This window comes from Cebus imitator, unplaced genomic scaffold, assembly GCF_001604975.1.
Source record: "Cebus imitator isolate Cc_AM_T3 unplaced genomic scaffold, Cebus_imitator-1.0 Scaffold446, whole genome shotgun sequence".
Lineage (NCBI taxonomy): Eukaryota > Metazoa > Chordata > Mammalia > Primates > Cebidae > Cebus > Cebus imitator.
In genome coordinates, this window is record NW_016107761.1 from 571629 (window position 1) to 589822 (window position 18194).

Sequence of the window (18194 nt, forward strand, 5' to 3'; positions counted from 1 at the left end):
GAGCTGAGATTGTGCCATTGCACTCCAGCCTGCGTGACAGAGTGAGACTCTGTCTCTTAAAAAAAAAAAAAAGAAAAAGAAAAAGAAAAAAAAAAGAAACAGTTCCAACTCTTCCATAAGTTGGGCATTAAAAAACAGTCATGACTTAGTTAAGCATCAAAGGGAACCATGTAAGAAGCTATGGGATTTACATTAATAGTCGTTATTCGTAGATTCCCTATTTGTGAATTCAGCTACTCACTAAAATATGTTTGTAACCCAAGGCCAATACTAGAGGTGCTTTCGCTGTAATTTGCAGACAGGCGTAGAGCAACAAAGATTTTGAGTTGCACGATGCCCCCGTTCCCAGCTGAAGCTGAACAAAGCAGTTCAACATTGTAAACGGGTGTTCTTTTTGTATTTAACGCCTTGCTTTTTGCATTTTTGTGCTTTGTGTTGGTGATTTTGCTGCTGAAAATGGCCACTGAGTATAATGTCAAAGTGCTTTCTTCTGTTCCTGGTGCGAGAAGGCTGTGATGAGCCTTATTGAGAAAACGTGTGTGTTAAGTAAGCCTAATTCAGGCATGGGTTATAGTGCTGTTGACCACAAGTTCATTATCAATTAATCAACAATATCTATTAAATAAGGTGTCTTCACCAGAAACACACATGCAACAAGGTTATGTATTGATTGGTTGATAGAAATGTGACCAGAGGTTCACAGAAACCCAGCCCTGTATTTTTCCTAGGAGCAATTGTTCAATATAGTATTTGAACTTAATACTTAATTGAACATAACTGCCATGAATTATGAGAATCAACTATATTTAATTGGATTTTTAACTGTCTTTTTGTGCTTGTGTTATGGCTTAATTTTTCCTTCCTTGTACATAGCACATTGGATGGCCCCTAAAGACAACTTCCCACCACGGGGCCTCCTCTACCTCTGTGTGACCCTTGTTCAGGTCACTAGCTCTGGAGTCTGTTTCCTTCCTTCCCACTGACCTTTTGAGTCAACCAGTGGTAAAGTCTTGACTGTGGTGGTCTGGAGCAGGGTTCGCAACTCCCCATATGTGTAAGAAGCTGAAACAAACTTCACATCACGCACCATGATGTCCTCAACAAAGATGGTATATTTGCTATGGAGGGAGAAAGCATGGTGGGTTAGCCCCACCATATACCTATCCCTTCCATCCCTCCCATAAGATTTGCCATACTTTCAGTCACTCACAATATCTACTAAATGCATGAGGATATAATAATAATTTAAAACTGTGTTTCCAAACATTAACCTTAAGCTCAATCTCAATCACAGAACCTCCCACTCTCCCCATCAGATCTGAACTAATTCCAGCTAGTGCCCCTGACCTGAGCTGGTTCCAGCCAAGGTCAGGCAGGTAGGGTAGCTTCTTGACCTGGATGATGCTGTCATAGAGAGAGGGCTGCAGGCTCTGAGCCACCATGTTGGCCAAGATAACAGCCACCATCATGGGTAGGATGTGAGCAATCTGACCCGTTAATTCGAAGCAAATCACAGCTGTGGAGACTGTGTGGGACACGGCACCAGTCAGTGCTGCGGCTCCTAGAATGACACAGGAATACACCTGTAGGTTAGGAATGCCATTCTTAGCATGGAGGACATATGGGAATGGGATGGAAACAACACAGAATGAGAGACATGACCCTGGTCAGTGCCAGCACTCATGATTGTCAAGAGTAGGGACTACAGGCTGGGTGCGGTGGCTCCCGCCTGTAATTCTAGCACTTTGGGAGGCTGAGGCAGGCAGATCATGAGGTCAGGAGTTCAAGACCAGCCTGGCCAACATGGTGAAACCCCATCTCTACTAAAATACAAAAATCAGCTGGGCATGGTGGCGCGTGCCTGTAATCCCAGACACTCTGGAGGTTGAGGCAGGAGAATTGTTTGAACTGGGACCCCGGAGGCGGAGGTTGCAATAAGCCAAGATCGTGCCACTGCACTCTAGCCTGGGCTGCAGAGTGAGATTCTGTCTCAAAAAAAAAAATAAAAAAAAAAAAAAAAAAAAAAAAAAAAAAGTAGGGACTACAATACTGAACTCTTAGAAAATCATCATTTTGATCTCATTCTATAACCTTCACCAGTTACAAAATCTCTGTGTGTGCCAACATTTTCATTTATTACATGAAGATAGTGATGTCCTATCCATTTCTTGCTTTTAAAAGTTCGGATGATTATTCACTGAGCATTTTATTTTATTATTTTTAATTATCATCATTATTATTACTGTTGTTATTTGAGACAGAGTCTCACTCTGTCGCCCAGGCTGGGGTGCAGTGGTGCGATCTTGGCTCAAGGCAACCACCACCTCCCAGGTTCAAGTGATTCTCCTGCCTCAGCCTCCCAAGTAGCTTGGACTACAGGCACGCACCACCATACATATCTAATTTTTGTATTTTTTAGTAGAAACAGGATTTTGCCATCTTGGCTAGGCTGGTTTTGAATTCCTGGCCTCATGTGATCTGCCTGCCTTGGCCTCCCAAAGTGCTGGGATTACAGGCGTGAGCCACTGTGTCAGGCCTCTTCACTGAGCATTTTACAACTCAGTTATGACTTTTTTTTTTTTTTTTTAACCTTGAGCTTTAGGTATTAATGCCAACAATTAATAAGTAAATAGAGTGAAAACCCAAGAATCATGCTATGGACTTGGAGCAATGAGACCTGTGTCAGATCCTGATCTGACTATTCCTCAATGGAATGAATAGAGCTTAATTCCTGTGGAGTCCCATGCTCTCAACTATAAAGTGAACGGGGTCATTTAGATGATTTCTAAGACACTTGTAGATCTGAAACTTTATAATTGTATAAGCTCTCTGAAGATAGAATCTATCATAATTTTTGGTACGATAGGAAGGAAGGAAGGAAGGAAGGAAGGAAGGAAGGAAGGAAGGAAGGAAGGAAGGGAGGGAGGGAGGGAGGGGTCACAAAAAGGGAAATATAGGGAGGAATGACACTACTGGATAATGCATACAACATACTTCAGAACATAACAATCACCGGACATGTATACTAGGAAATATTCACAAGGGAGGCATGTGTACCAGGGAAGCATGAAGATGAAGAACAAGAGTTGATGACCCTCATTGATGAAAGAAACTATGTGAGGGGAGCAGGGTACCAAATGAGCTAGAAAGCTGGTCAGCACTTCTCTATCTAGGGAAAGCATGGCCTTAGATGTGACGGGATTTTGGTGAGGAAGGAAGCATAATAATCCCAGGATTCTATTGGTGTTAGGCATAGCTCTATCTCAGAAGTCATTTTAGAATAAAGAAACTAAGGCTCAGAAAGACAGTGATCTTTCTTCATGGTAACTGGTAACACGTGGCAGGAAAAGCCCAGAGCCATGTTTCTTAGCTCTTAGTTGTGTGCTCTTAGTCCCCGTCAATATCAACATATCTCAGGTTGAGTCAATCATCTGCAATCTGAGCCAATCATCCACATTGTTGGTTCTATGATTCTTAGGGAAGACAGAGCCTTTATCAAACATCCAACACAATCCTAGAATCTTACAATCTCATTTAATCCCTGTAATCCTTTTCTACATGAGGAAACTAAGCCTCATAGAAGTTCAATAAGAGCCAATATGGGTCAGGGCCATGGGTTTGTTATCTGGGTAAAAGCTGAGTTAATTAGCACTAAATTGAAACCATATTGTGTAACCTAGAATGAAGATGCAATGGGAGGGTTTAAGTGTGGGGATCTGGGGTACTCAGTGTTTGATTCCAGGGAAGTGGGAATGTTTCTTACCAATCACTGCATAGCCCCCAGGTAGGATTTTGTAGATGATGTCATCAAATAAAATACCATCAGGAAACAGCATGGCCATGATCTCTCCTACCAGCCTTCCAAATGCAGCTCCTAGAGGGAAGATAAAAGGAAGGAAGGTGTTAGGAGATCCAAGTTCCTTGCTCTGTTTTCAGAACCAGTCTCTCCTTGGGCATTAAGACCAAACACAAACTCCCACCATCCCGGGCCTTTCCTTATTTTTCCTGTATTCTAGATTGCAACTGTCAGTCAGACCGCAGACTTCCCATCAGAACTTACCTAGCACAAAAACGGGCATGAAGCCTCCGCAGGGTATAGGCATAGTGGTGGCCACGATGGACATCCAGAACTGGAGTAAAAAGAAGCATTGGAATACCCTCTCAACTCTGCCCAACAGACATGCACACACCCAACTCCCTTCCCACTATCCTTTCTGCAGAAATCCTGGGATAGCCGATCCTTCTGAAAGCCATTTTGCCTGCGGCCCTTCTTCCAGAAACAAAAAACAGGGCTCTCAGGCTGAGATCACCAAAGACAATACTATCAGAAGGTTCTTCTAGATGGCTAGACCAAATCCCTCCTACTTTGAATGCCTGTATTTGCCTTCCAGCATTCTAGCTAGAACAAGGAATGGAACCCCATAGTAATTCTCTTTCTCTGCCCCGAAAGAGCCCCAACCCATTGTACCCATTTAGTTCAGAAAGTTTGCCTCAGCAAAGTAGCCTGAAACTCTTGAAGGTGGAGGAAAACCTTTCCTACTTAGGTTATATTTCTGAAAAAGAGCTCCAGTTTTTTTGTTTTTGTTTTTTTTTTTTGAGACAGGGTCTTGCTCTGTTACCCAGGCTGGGGTGCAGTGGCACGATCTCGGCTCACTGCAACCTCTGCCTCCGGGGTTGAAGCAATTTTTCTGCCTCAGCCTCCTGAATAGGAGTAGCTGAGACTACAGGCACCTGCCACCATGTCTATCTAATTTTTTTTTTTAGTAGAGACGGGGCTTTGCAATGTTGCCCAGGCTGGTCTCGAACTCCTGAGCTCAGGCAATCCACCTGCCTCTGCCTCCGCCTCCGAAAGTGCTGGGACTACGGGCATGAGCCACTGCGCCTGGCCAAGGAGCTCCAGTTCTAAGTGTCAGACGTTTAAAGTCTGAGTGACTTACTGTGTGATTAATCTAATTTCATTGTGGTCATTCATACAGCCATCTATATGGAGAAACTCACAGTAGAACCTAGAGAGAAAATTTACCTGCCTAAGCCACTTGCTTTAACCATCAAATCTCCTTAAGCAAGGATCAAAAATTAGATCTGTCCTGGCTCTCTACAGGAACGGTAAATTGAGAAATCCTGATTCAGTCAATGTAGTAGAAAAAATCTCTAAGGCCAACTTTGTAAGCTAGAATTCCAACAGAAATTGAGACAATTTTAGCAAAAGCATTATGTACATTTTGAGGCAAAGAGGACAAAAGAATTGGGAAATAGAATGGAAAAAAGGCTGGTGGTTGAACTTTTTAAATATCTGTAAAAGAAATAAAAATATCAGATGTAATATGTAAGCAAAGCAACAGGTTTATATACCCCTTCCAAAATAAGTAAACCAATCTTAGAAAAGGATCTCAAACTTATTAGGTCCAAGATTGTAGCTGCTAAAGCTCAGGACAAACTGCCAACATGAAAGTATTGACAATTTTAGAGCTGTGGGCAATTGCACCATAAACTAATGAGAAATATATTTCTTAGTTTTCAGAACCTTAGAAAGAAAGAATGCCCACCATCCAGGGCTGACCTCAGGAGGTTTTTCTCAAAGACTTTCTCAAAGACTCTGAGAAAGTCTCATCCCAGAAGCTCTGAGATGAGGTAAAACACACACTCCTTCATGTCAGAATATGACTATTCAAAAACAGTTGAGAACAGCAAAAATAAATGGGCAAAATGAAGAGATTAGAGACTGAGGATTCCCTAAGGACAGAGAGGGCATCTTGTCCTTTCTGCCTCCTCTCTGCACTGGTACAGTGCTCAATAAATATAGGAAGGAGGTGGCCAGGTGGGTAGGTAGAAATGAAGGAAGGAAAGAAGGAAGATGGGCTGAACAAATAGTATTCATGCAAAGGAGAAAAAGCTTCTCAGAGCTAACATTTGCTAGAACACTAAAGAGTAATGCTCATCCAGGGGAACTTGTTTTAAATAATTTAAAATGCTGATGACCAGACCTTGCTGGAAGCTACCACATCAGATTGTCTGCAGATAGGGCTATAGGCATTTGTAGTTTAAGCTTCTTAAGTGACTCTGACATTTAACAGTTGGAGACCCCTTGAACTATCCTGTACCATCTCTTTGAAATAAGAACATAAGAGCCATAAGAGATTTTGTAGGCTCAGGTTAATCTGAAAGCTCTAGCAATTCATATAACAGGTGACCAATAGGTCTGATTTCAGAGGATGAACTTTAGATTATCCTCCAAGATATGTGTAAGAACAGTATTAGGATCAGAGGACATTGAAGTTACCAACTTCTGTAGCACAAAGGATGACACAAGAGATTAGCAAAGTTTTTTAGCTATTGGCACATGAAAGAAAAGGTCCGTAAGTAATGTTAAACACAAATAACTCCCAAGACTTTCTGACCTTTTCCTCCCTCCCTCCCTCCCTTCCTTTCTTCCTTTCTTCCTTCCTTTCTCTTTCTCTCTTCCTCTCTTCCTCTCTTCCTTTCTTCTTTGTTTTTTGATGGACTCTCACTCTGTCACCCAAGCTGGTGTGCGGCGGCATGATCTCAGCTCACTGCAACCTCTGCCTCTTGCGTTCAAGCCATTTTCCTGCCTCAGCCTCCTGAGGAGCTGGGATTACAGGTGTCCACCACCACGCCTGGCTAATTTTTGTATTTTTGGTAGAGACGGGGTTTTGCCATGTTGGTTAGGCTGGTCTCAAACTCCTGGAATCAAATAATTAGCCCCCCTGGGCCTCCCAAAGTCCTGGAATTACATTTCTTTTTGTTAAGTAGTTTAATAAATTTACATTTAAATTGATTTCTTAAATTTACATACCACTTTCATGTTATTTTTTATGTTTTTTTTTTACATTTTTTTTTTTTTTTTGCTTTCTTGTTTTTCAGATCTAGACCTACAGACCTCCCAAGATTTTAAACACTCAATTCCAGAGAACTGGAAACTGGAAACCTATTATGACAGATTCCACTATATATAGGCCTTTCATTAGATGGAGTAAAATGAAGAATTCACTTCAGGAGAATGAAGTGAAAGGAGTGAAAAAAAAATTCTGCAGCCTCAGGGTGTGCAGAGAACTTAGTGATACCAGGTAACAATGTTAGACTTATTAAAAGGGAAATGAGAATTTGGAATGGTATTCATACTCATTGTAAAAGCGCTTCTCTTGATATATAATATAATGACACTTTCCATGTCATGAGATTGAGAAAGACAGAAGTTAGAAGATAAAAGTTGCTTTCATTAATATTATAAAAAAGCTGAATTGAGAATCTTACCTGCCTGTACAGATACTGCCCAAAGACCACATAGACTAAATTTCAAATTAGACAGTGGAAAAATAGTTTCAGTCATGTTTATATTTTAATTTAGCTATGTATCCTACCTAGCTAAAAAATAAGAGTATGGTTATTGTGTCCAATGATTAGACAGCGAAAATGCTGGGAAGTGGTGATAACCAGGGAGTATCATAGATTTGTAGCGGTGAATGGTTTTATATTTATAAATATTATAGGATATTATAGGCCTGCTGCAAACTGTTGGGCTTGAAATATAGCCCAGGAAGTATGTGGGGTTTTTTTCCTGATACATGTATGATGTAACATTATCAAGGATATAATCTAGTGAGAAATTAATAATCGTGGCATAGAGTTGAGTCCTCCATGTTATCTAAGTAGGTTTCTCAAAATAAGCTTGAATTCGTGAAGTGGAATCCAGATATATACTTGGGAATCTGAGGAGCTGGGATGAGGTTTGGGGGAAATGTTGAAAAAATATACAGTATTTTGTTTTTACAGAACTTTTCGAAATCTTGATATTTTAAAGGTACACATGATTCCAATGTTGCCATATAGCTCAGTCTAGAGGAATCTCAGAAAAATATAGTTATTATCATTGGACTACTGTCCAGTTCTGAGATCCACTAAAATTTGTACTTGGTTACCGTAGGTGGGTTTGTATACTCAACAGCTAATTATAGGAGGTTGGGATTTATGAATTAGAGAAGATGAACTCTATAATGAAAGTCCAAAAATCAAATCCCTAACAAGACACTAAGAACTTCTTTTATGATAAAAATGTCAAATCTCTTGAAGAAAGACATTTTTAAAGGGATTAAGTTAATAAAGTGGGTGTGCAAAATATGAATGTTATAAACCCAATTAAACCATCTGAAGTGAAATGCAGAAGATCATTTGCAAATATAGTTTCTAGAAACCCAGAGTAAACCCTGAGAATATGTTACAGAGTTGAAATCTGGTGTATCAAGTATCTGCTCTCTGTAGTCACAACATCATTGAAAAGTATACTAAATGAACAGCAAAAAATAGAAGAACATTTTAAAATATTTTAAAATATTTTTTCTATTCCAAGCATAAGATTAGCCAAAGATTAATGATGAAATATTATGTACTTGGCACATAGTAAATGCTTAATAACACTTATTGAACAAATGAATACATGAACCCACTGCAGCTATTGCAATATAAATATAACAGTGACTCATATCCTGGGAAAATGTAGATTTATAAAAGGTGTCATAAATAAGTTAATAGCAAAGTATTCAAAAGCTTGAAAGTTCAGTATGAACAGCCTTATAAATGAGGACTAATATACAGAGGAAAATGTTGTGTTATTTAGGCAAGACCTACTTTAGTAAAAAAGGTAATCATCACAAAAGAAAAAAAAAGGGCAATCAACAATTTTTTTTTTTTTTTTTTTTTTTTTTGAGATGGAGTTTTGCTCTTGTCCCCCAGGCTGGAGTGCAATGGCGCAATATTGGCTCACTGCAACCTCCTCCTCCTGGGTTCAAGCGATTCTCCTGCCTCAGCCTCCTGAGTAGCTGGGATTACAGGCATGCGCCACCACACCTGGCTAATTTTGTATTTTTAGTAGAGACAGGGTTTCACTATGTTGATCAGACTGGTCTTGAACTCCTGACCTCAGGTGATCCACCTGTCTCGGCCTCCCAAAATGCTGAAATTACAGGTGTGAGCCACCACGCCCAGCAAGCAATCAGCAATTGTAATAAATGTCACAACCAGGGATAGAAATAAAAATATCTTACTACAAGGCAGTAATTGAGAAATCTATAAATACATAATCCTTAATGGGCAGATATGATAAAGAACTGATGTAAAAGAGATCACCTTTTTTTGCTCAATTGAAGCTAGAATGGCAAAATTCTCACAGTTTCATTACCTAAATAGAGAATAATAACATTTATACAAATTATGTGTTACAATTAATTGTTTTAATTAAATACAATTAATTTAAATATTTTATCCCTTTTGATGTTCTACAAAAGAGATTATTCACAAGACTGGGAAAAAAAAAGATGTGCAAATCACTTAAAAAATGGATCATCAGATACACGAAGAATGAAGCGCTTAATTGTCTAACAAGTGGGGGGATTAGGTTAATGAAGCCAAGGCTTTTACAGTTATCTACTATCGTGTACTTTTTTGCTTGGCTATTGTGATAGCTTAATAATTTAAGAAGAACAATCGGAAGGGTTAAGCCAAACAACAGTAAGTTGTACGAACTGAGCACTCACTAAGACATGAATAGAGCAATTAACTCAGACATTGGTTTACTTCTACAGCAACTTACTACTCTATGGTTTTGTTTTGTTTTGTTTTTGAGAATTAGCTCACTGCAACCTCTACTTCCGAGTTCAAGTGATTCTCCTACCTCAGTCTCCCGAGTAGCTGGGATTACAGGCACGCGCCACCATGCCTGCCTAATTTTTTTGTATTTTTAGTAGAGATGGAGTTTTGCCATATTGGCTAGGTTGTTCTCGAACTCCTGGCATCAAGTGATCCACCTGCCTCGGCTTCCCAAAGTGCTAGGATTACAGGCGTGAGCCACCATGCCCGGTCAACTCCATGGTTTTCAAATGACTTATTTCTAGTTTGGATGAAGACCAAATGAAGTTCTACCCCTTCCTACCCTATGCAAACCCTGGGTTCCCAGATTGAAAACAGACAGAGGTTTAGGGCATAGGTAGTGTCAGGAGCAGTACCTTCATGATGAAGAAGAGAAAGATGATGATGACAACGTTGACCTGGGGGTGAATCCACACAGCCGACTGGCCCAGGCTCTCGAGGTCACCTGCATGTTTCACCCATGTATTGTTGTCAAACAAAGTACTGATGGCTTCGCGGGGCATCAGCTGGGGAAGGAGGAAGCAGGAGGAGTGGGTACTCCAGGGACAGCCTGTGCTTCCGTTTTTTACAGAACTTATTCCCCAGCCTCATTATTCAAGGGTCTCTTTTGCCCTTTTCTCAGGGAGAATCTAGAAAGTCTATCCTTGCACAAAACTACTTATGCTCTGAAGCCAGAGGGATGTCTGTGCTGTTTCCTCTTTCCCATGTGGCCCCAGTAACCTAGTCATGTGCTCAGTGACCCGACCCCACCTCAGCTCCCCAAGAGCTGACCTCTCCAGCCATGAATTGACCCATTCCTGGTGGGAAGGTGAATGAGGCAATGACAAAGGTAATGATTCCAGGATACAGCAGGCGGCTGAAAAAGAAACAGAGTTAACCCCTGCAATTCAGCCAACTCACAGTAAATACCATATTGAACGTCGGCAAGCTGAAGTTTCCTGTAGTCCACTGTAGTCTCGTTTCTTTAAATGAAGAAGATTCTCTTCACATAAAAAAATAATATTTGAAGCCGGGTGTGGTGGCTCATGCCTGTAATCCCAGCATTTTGGGATGCCAAGGTGGGCAGACCACTTGAGGTTAGGAGTTCGAGACCAGCCTGGCCAACATGGTGAAACCTTGTCTCTACTAAAAGTACAAAAATTAGCCAGGCACAGTGGCACACGCCTGTAATCCCAGCACTTTGGGAGGCCAAGGTGGGCAGACCACTTGAGGTCAGGAGTTTGAGACCAGCTTAGCCAACATGGTGAAACCCCATCTCTACTAAAAATACATAAATTAGCTGGGTGTGAAGGTGCGGCCTGTAATCCCAACTGCTCGGGCGGCTGAGGCATGAGAATCGCTTGAACCCAGGAGACAGAGGCTACAGTCAGCTAAGATCGCACCACTGCACTCCAACTTGGGTGATGGCATGAGACTTTGTCTCAAAAAACAAACAAGCATAATCTTTAAAGGGGAGACCACACAATTCACTCCCTAACCATGGTATCAGGGGTTCCTTATATTTTAATGCAAGCCACCCAGAGGCATTTAATGCCTTCCCCAAAGATAAAAAGGGAGGAACTCTTAGAGAAACCAGAAAGTAAATGGGTAGGGCAAAAGGGCAGTGACTCACTGCTTAGCAAGAAACTGGCTGAGGGCCTTGTGCTTTCGGACACCGAGCATGACTTGGCGATGCAGATACACAAATACAGCTCCCAGGAGCCCACAGCAAATCCTGAGGGTGTAATTTATAGAGTTGGAATCTTACAGACATGAAATCCTCATCTCTTGGCCCTAGTTACTGCAGGGAAACAAATACCAGGCTTCTGCCTTTCCTATCTACCCACATAGACCCCAGCAATGTACTCTATCTGTGCCAATCCCACTTTCTTTCCAGCTTGGGTCCCTCCCAATCTACAGCCTCACCCCATTCCCTGCCCACCACACACAGTGCAGGTAACCCCACTGACCCGATGGCAGCAAAAGCTGGGAGTTCCTTCAGGTCAAAGGGGAAATCCATTCGGAAATTGGTTCTGAATAGAGCAGTGATGGTGACTGTAGGATGGAAAAGCCAGGATTAGGGTGGGCGCTTCGTAGAAACCCGACGGGAGACAGAGGTGGGCAGTTTTCAGGATTAGTTCCTTCCTTCCTCCATACCCAGTTTCTCCTCTTGAATCTCTTGAATGTATTTTCCTCTTTTCTTTTTCTTTCTTTTTTTCTGAGACAGAGGCTCTCTCTGTTGCCCAGGCTGGAGTGCAATGGTGTGATTTTTGGCTCATTGCAACATCCGCCTCCTGGGTTCAAGCAATTCTCTGCCTCAGCCTCCCAAGTAACTGGGATCACAGGCACTTGCCACCACACCTGGCTAATTTTTTATATTTTTAGTAGAGACGGGCTTTCACCATGTCAGTCAGGCTGGTCTCCAACTCCTGACCTCATGATTCACCTGCCTCTGCCTCCCAAAGTGCTGGGATTACAGGTGTGAGACACTATGCCCAGCCGTATTTTCCTTTTCTCTACATACATCCCTCTATGGATATACTCCCCTACTCCAGGACGTATATCTTTGTCATATACCCTTGGGCCTTGGTCACATCCCTCAAATGATGCCACCCATTATTCCTTTTCTGAACTGCCTCACAGAGATTTCCTCTGCACCAGCATTTCTGTTTCACATGGCCTTCACCCCAGGCCTCCTTGGTTACCAGCATCCTTGTTCCACACGGCCAGCACTCGGAACATGAAGGCACTGAACGTGGCTGCAAAGAATCCTCTCCAGTAGTTCCGAACAGCAAAGTAGGTGGAGGTGACCTCGATGCTAAATAGCACACCTGCAGGGGTCATAGAAGTGGAGTCGGGGACAGACAGCAGTGAAACGGCTCCCCCACACTCCCCACTCCTTGGACCTAAGGACTTTTGCTGAAACATGAATCTGGACAGAAGCGGTGGTGGAAAATAATGATCTCTTGGATTCCTACGCTTAAAACCACACACCTGCTCATGCTAGGAGTTTTTTGTTTTTATTTTTATTTCAGACCAGGGATGGGTCCAACAAGACACAGAGAAGATTGAAAATGAATGGGCCTTCAACCTCCAAAACATGAGGATCAAGTGTTCATGCCCTTTGCATCCCTTAGAGTGTAGGACTGAATGGGGTTTCAAAACTATCAGATACCCACATGGACTAAAGGCAGTTGAAAAAATTCTGCAGAAAAGTTAAGAGAGAGAAAGTTCCAGAGCAGGTCCTCAGCAGAGTTGCCAAGCAGAGCTCAGGATTCACAGGGACTCTCCTTAACACCCTCCTCTGGATTTTCCTTCCACCTGACATATACCACGTACCTGGGGCAACTTTATAAGGAAGACAGAACTAAAATAGGAGGGGGCTTTGCAGGAGCTGACAATCCTCAATCGTTCAAGAAAAGAAGCTAGAGGAGTCATACACATTTAAAAAAAACTAATACTAAAAACCTGCCTTAAAAGGACCAACCCAAGGGGAAAAACCAAGAGGCTAGAAGAAGATAAAAATAATGATGCCTAAGAAAGGTGGGTGAGGCAAAAGGAAAGCTAAGTAGTAGTTCTAAGTAGTACTGTTTCTGAGCGTAGGTGCTGGAGCAGAAATTGAGGGGGTAGAGCTACAGAAAAAGAACAAGGGTTGGTAGGGACAAAGTAAGGAATGCGAGTGAGGCCATAAAAAGCAACACTCAAGAGATGCAAAGAAAAAAATCTTTCAACATATTAAGAATAAGGGGGGGTGGACTTTAATCCGATGCAAAGTAAAAATTGATGACAAGATTACCTAAAACCAGGCTAACCTCATCTTTATCCCAAATGAGAGAGAAGAAACAGGGAAATGCAAGCACCCACATAACTGGATGAATGGAGATAAGTCCTGGCCTTAGGAAACCATGAACTGGGCAGGTTTATCCCCTTTCTCTCCTTGTGAACAGGGTGAACGCCCCCTTCAGGCAGCATCTAACATCCTAGTAATTTTCTTCTCCCTGAGCTACATTCAAATGTCATATCTCTTGAATCCCCCAGGACCACCACCTTCTCTTCTATAGATGACAGTCAACTAGTTACATCAAGTCATTTGCACCAAGGGGAGGGTGGTCTAATGGTTACATCAGGTCATTTGCAGCAGGGGGAGGGTGGTCTAATGGTTACATCAGGTCATTTGCAGCAGGAGGAGGGTGGTCTAATGGTTACATCAGGTCATTTGCAGCAGGGGAGGGTTGCCTAATGATTACTCCCAGATGCAGCAGCTGCTGCAGTTTGGTAGAGAATTTCCAGTGGTCAGTCCCAAGTCCCCTTCCCTGGAAAGCCATCCCCGATCCTCCTCTTCAGGTTGAAACCATCTGTCCTTCAGCCTGCAACCTCAGAATTCTGGGCTGTTATAGCACCACCGCTTTCAGATCTGGATATTTGTTTACATTTCTGAGATCCCCTAGGATTGAAAATTCCTTGGAGGCCGGGCATGGTGGCTCACGCCTGTAATTCCAGCACTTTGGGAGGCCGAGGTGGGTGGATCACGAGGTCAGGAGTTCGAGACCAGCCTGGTCAACATGGTGAAACTCCATCTCTACTAAAAATACAAAAATTAGTTGGGTGCAGTAGCAAGTGCCTGTAATCTCAGCTACTTGGGAGGCTGAGGCAGGAGAATTGCTTGAACCCGGGAGATGGAGGTTGCAGAGCGCAGAGATTGCACCACTGCACTCCAGCCTGGGTGACAGGGCAAGGCTCCATCTCGGGGAAAAAAAAAAAAATTCCTTGGAAACCAGCACTTAGTACGGTGGCATAATCAGGGCTGAACGCCTATTCTAGGGATGAGCCGTGGAGGAGAGGAAACGACAGGATGAGGAAAGACAACAAAAGAAAACAGAATTTCAGAAAACAGAGCAAGGCAATGGGCAATGTGGGGCAGACAGAGCTTGCTGATGACCCCTTCTGCCCTGCTCTTCACATCACATCAGGTAAGCAGCTGCCTCTGAGGCCTAAAAGGAGGATTTGACACAGCGGGAATCAGGCAGAGTGAGTCTCTCTCCTTTTCTATACCAGTGACAAAAGCAAGTCAGTTTTGACTTGCTTGGGTGTAAACTCTGCAACTGATGAATATTTTACAACAATTTTTTTTGAAATCCTGGGCTAGGTTTTCTTTCCCACAGTGTGGTTCTGGGACATTTTCCCTTGTAGTCTGTCACTGTATGCTCCAGAATGAGAGCTAATTTTAATATAAGCCTGAGCCAAACATAAAATGTGCAGTTAAAAGGAAACAAGGCATTAAAAACAAAAACAGCTTTTGAAAACTCTCTTCTCAGGTTCTGAAACATTGCTCTTCTCCCACCCTGGATTCCCTCTCTACCTTCTCTGCTGCTCCTGTGCCTCTGCCCAACCCTGGGCTCTGTCCTTGTTCTCCTATTCCTGCCACTCATAGGCACACTTTCTCTCTAAATTTCATGTATGCTCCTGTCATCAGCTACACCTATATGCTGCTGATTAGCAAAGCTATGTTTCTGAGCTTCAGACTCATCAACCCCACTGCACAAACAGTATCACCTAGATATGCCATAGGAACATCAAAGGCAATACACTCCAAAGTGAAAAGTATCAGCTAGCTTCCCCCACACTCAAAGTGAAATGTATCAGCTAGCTTCCCACCACACTCAAAGTGACATGTATCAGCTAGCTCCCTGCCCAGACCTTTTTCACTTGCCGAATACCCAATCTTGGTTACTAAAACAACTATCCACCCAATTGCCCTTGTAGGAAACCTGGGTGTTAGCCTAGATCCCTCCTTTCTTTTACTCCATACAAAATTAATTACCAGGTGCGGTGGCTTATGCCTGTAAGCCCAGCACTTTGGGAGCTGAGGTGGGCGGATCACTTGAGGCCAGAAGTTCGAGACCAGCCTGGCCAACATGGAAAAACCCCATTTCTATTAAAAAATACAAAAATTAGCCAGGCATGGTGGCGTGCACTTGTGGTCCCAGCTACTCAGGAGGCTGAGGTGGAAGAATTGCTTGAACTCAAGAGGTGGAGGTTGCAGTGAGCCAAGATCGCGCCACCGCACTCCAGCCTAAGCCACAGAGCCGGACTCTGTTTCAAAATGGAAAAAAATAAAATTAATCACTAGGTTATACCAATTTTACTTGCTATCGTTCTTCTCTCTCTCTTCTGTCTCTGTCCAGTTCAGTCTCTTATTACCTAGCATCAGGACTATGACAATCGTCTTCTTGTTAATCTCGGATTAATCCTGTAAATCCCCAGGCCAATTCTGTCCTGCACACATCTGACAAAGGGATTGGGTGGACGCTCAAAGCTGGTCATGTCACTTCCTTGTGCACAACTCTTTTCATGACTTTAATTCACCCATGATAGCATTTCCCAAAGTCAGGGCTGTGAGAGGCTACAAATCCCACGAGACAGAGTTCTGTGGGAAATGCTGCATTACAGCCACATTTCGGATATTCTCAATGAATGTCAGCATAGCACACGTTCTCATAACTTTTCCAGTTTCAAAAAAAACTATCTCTTTAACCAAGCATTTTCCAGCTAATTTGTAGAACCCCTTTCACATATTATATCTACTAAACCATGAAACACATTTGTGCAAATCTTAGTCTAGAGAAATCTATATTCATTTTTATTCATTTTGTGTGTGTGTGTGTGTGTGTGTGTGTGTGTGTGTGTGAGACAGAGTTTCACTCTTGTTGCCCAGGCTGGAGTGCAATGGCACAATCTGGGCTCACCGCAACCTGTGCCTTCCAGGTTCAAGCGATTCTCTTGCCTCAGCCTTCCGAGTAGCTGGGATTACAGGCATGCGCCACCACGTCTGGCTAATTTTGTATTTTTAGTAGAGACGGGGTTACTCCATGTTGGTCAGGCTGGTCTTGAACTCCCGACCTCAGGTGATCCGCCCGCCTCAGCCTCCTAAAGTGCTGGGTTTACAGGAGTGAGCCACTGTGCCCAGAGGGATGATTCTATATTCTTATACATAGCCGTGAGGGTCTTCGTAATTCAGCCCTCCTTTACTTGTCCAGACTCATTTGCTATTATTCCTTCCTCTGTATCCCCTGGTACTACTCAGCTACTGTAATGAGAGTGCCCCCATCTGGACTTTGCAATGCTGTTTCCTCTGTCCAGAATACCCTGCCCTCACCACCCTCCTTGGAAGTCCTACTTATTATTCAAGCCTCATATTAAACACTCTTTTGTGAAGCTTCACGGGCTCTTGTAGGCAGGTCAGCATTCCACTGCACTTTACCTCAGCTGCCACTGTGGGCAGTGGCAATAGTTGTGCCTGCCTGTCCACCCTCTCAACCAGGAGCACCCTGGGTGTGCAAGATCCAGCACAGGGCCTGGCACAGAATGGGAGCAAGATGCTCGTCATTTTAGTAGAGTGCTGAATTCTATTTTTCTTTCATTAGTATAAGAAATTAAGAGCTGACTCCATAATGAATACATCATTTTGATACTAATTTTCCTTTCAGAATTATTCAATATTTGTTTTAAAAAATCAAGTAATGGGCCAGGCATGGTGGTGGCTCACACCTGTAATCCCAGCACTTTGGGAGGCCGAGGTGGGTGGATCACTTGAGGTCAGGAGTTAGAGACCAGCCTGGCCAACATGGTGAAACCCCGTCTCTACTAAAAAATACAAAAATTAGCTGGGCATAGTGGCACATGCCTGTAGTCCCAGCTACTCGGGAGGCTGAGGCAGAAGAATCACTTGAACCTGGGAGGTAGAGGTTGCAGTGAGCCAAGATCACACCACTGCACTCCAGCCTGGGTTATAGAGTAAGGCTCTGTCTCAAAAAAAAAAACAAAAAAAGTAAGTGTGAACGTTTAACGTGTGTAAAAATCCAGATACATTATCCTCCACTGACAAGGACTAGTGTCTTTAATGACTAGCACTGAGGGACAGAAGTGTGAACAGGATACTAGCTGGTGCGCTTTGCTAGCTGGGGCTCCTTAGTCTGTGCGCTTTGCCACAGTGTTTGCATAAGTTAGATCATGCATCTGCATTAACTTTAAACTCTTCTCTATGTATCATTCCTGTGCCAAGTCATTTTGGTTCCCTGGAAGACTCTATGAAAAGACTGGTTAACATTTCCATAACTGAAAAGATACCTCTAACAGTGGGTCATTTAAGAAGCACACAACCTTCCCGCAATTTTGTTTCTTCACATATCAACTTGATGTCCCTTTTTATCATCAATGAATCCAGTGAATGAACTGTATAATCCCTGCCCTGCTAATCCAGCTATAATTGATTTTGATGAGTCAGTAAAGAGATATGACTGCTTTCTCCGACTGCATCTATTTGTTAATCATTCATGACAAGGGAAATAATCTGAGAGATCACTATTTGCCTTATACTTGGAGAAAGAACTAACTCAACTTTAAACTGCGATGAAGACATTAATCTTTTAAAACTCCCCTAACTATTCCTCACTAAAAGCTTATAATTAATCTAAATAAGGTCTACCTGAATTCCCGTGTCATTAGTAAAACACAACAAAATGTGGATTTTTCCCTTGAAGGAGGAAGCTCATAGA

The 18194-nt window shown here is 42.7% G+C and overlaps 1 protein-coding gene across 1 annotated transcript in view; it reads right to left on the bottom strand.

Annotated features, from left to right (window-relative positions):
• The window catches only part of CLCN1 (chloride voltage-gated channel 1), a 37807-nt gene that overhangs the window by 9413 nt on the left and 10200 nt on the right, over nucleotides 1-18194 (bottom strand). Inside the window, exons 8-16 of the mRNA XM_017511301.2 lie at nucleotides 12345-12470; nucleotides 11610-11694; nucleotides 11273-11374; nucleotides 10432-10516; nucleotides 10017-10166; nucleotides 4061-4130; nucleotides 3764-3874; nucleotides 1348-1561; nucleotides 985-1118 (exon numbers count right to left, since the gene is read on the bottom strand). Of these exons, the coding sequence (XP_017366790.1) occupies nucleotides 985-1118; nucleotides 1348-1561; nucleotides 3764-3874; nucleotides 4061-4130; nucleotides 10017-10166; nucleotides 10432-10516; nucleotides 11273-11374; nucleotides 11610-11694; nucleotides 12345-12470 (1077 nt within the window). The remainder of the gene's footprint in view (nucleotides 1-984; nucleotides 1119-1347; nucleotides 1562-3763; nucleotides 3875-4060; nucleotides 4131-10016; nucleotides 10167-10431; nucleotides 10517-11272; nucleotides 11375-11609; nucleotides 11695-12344; nucleotides 12471-18194) is intronic.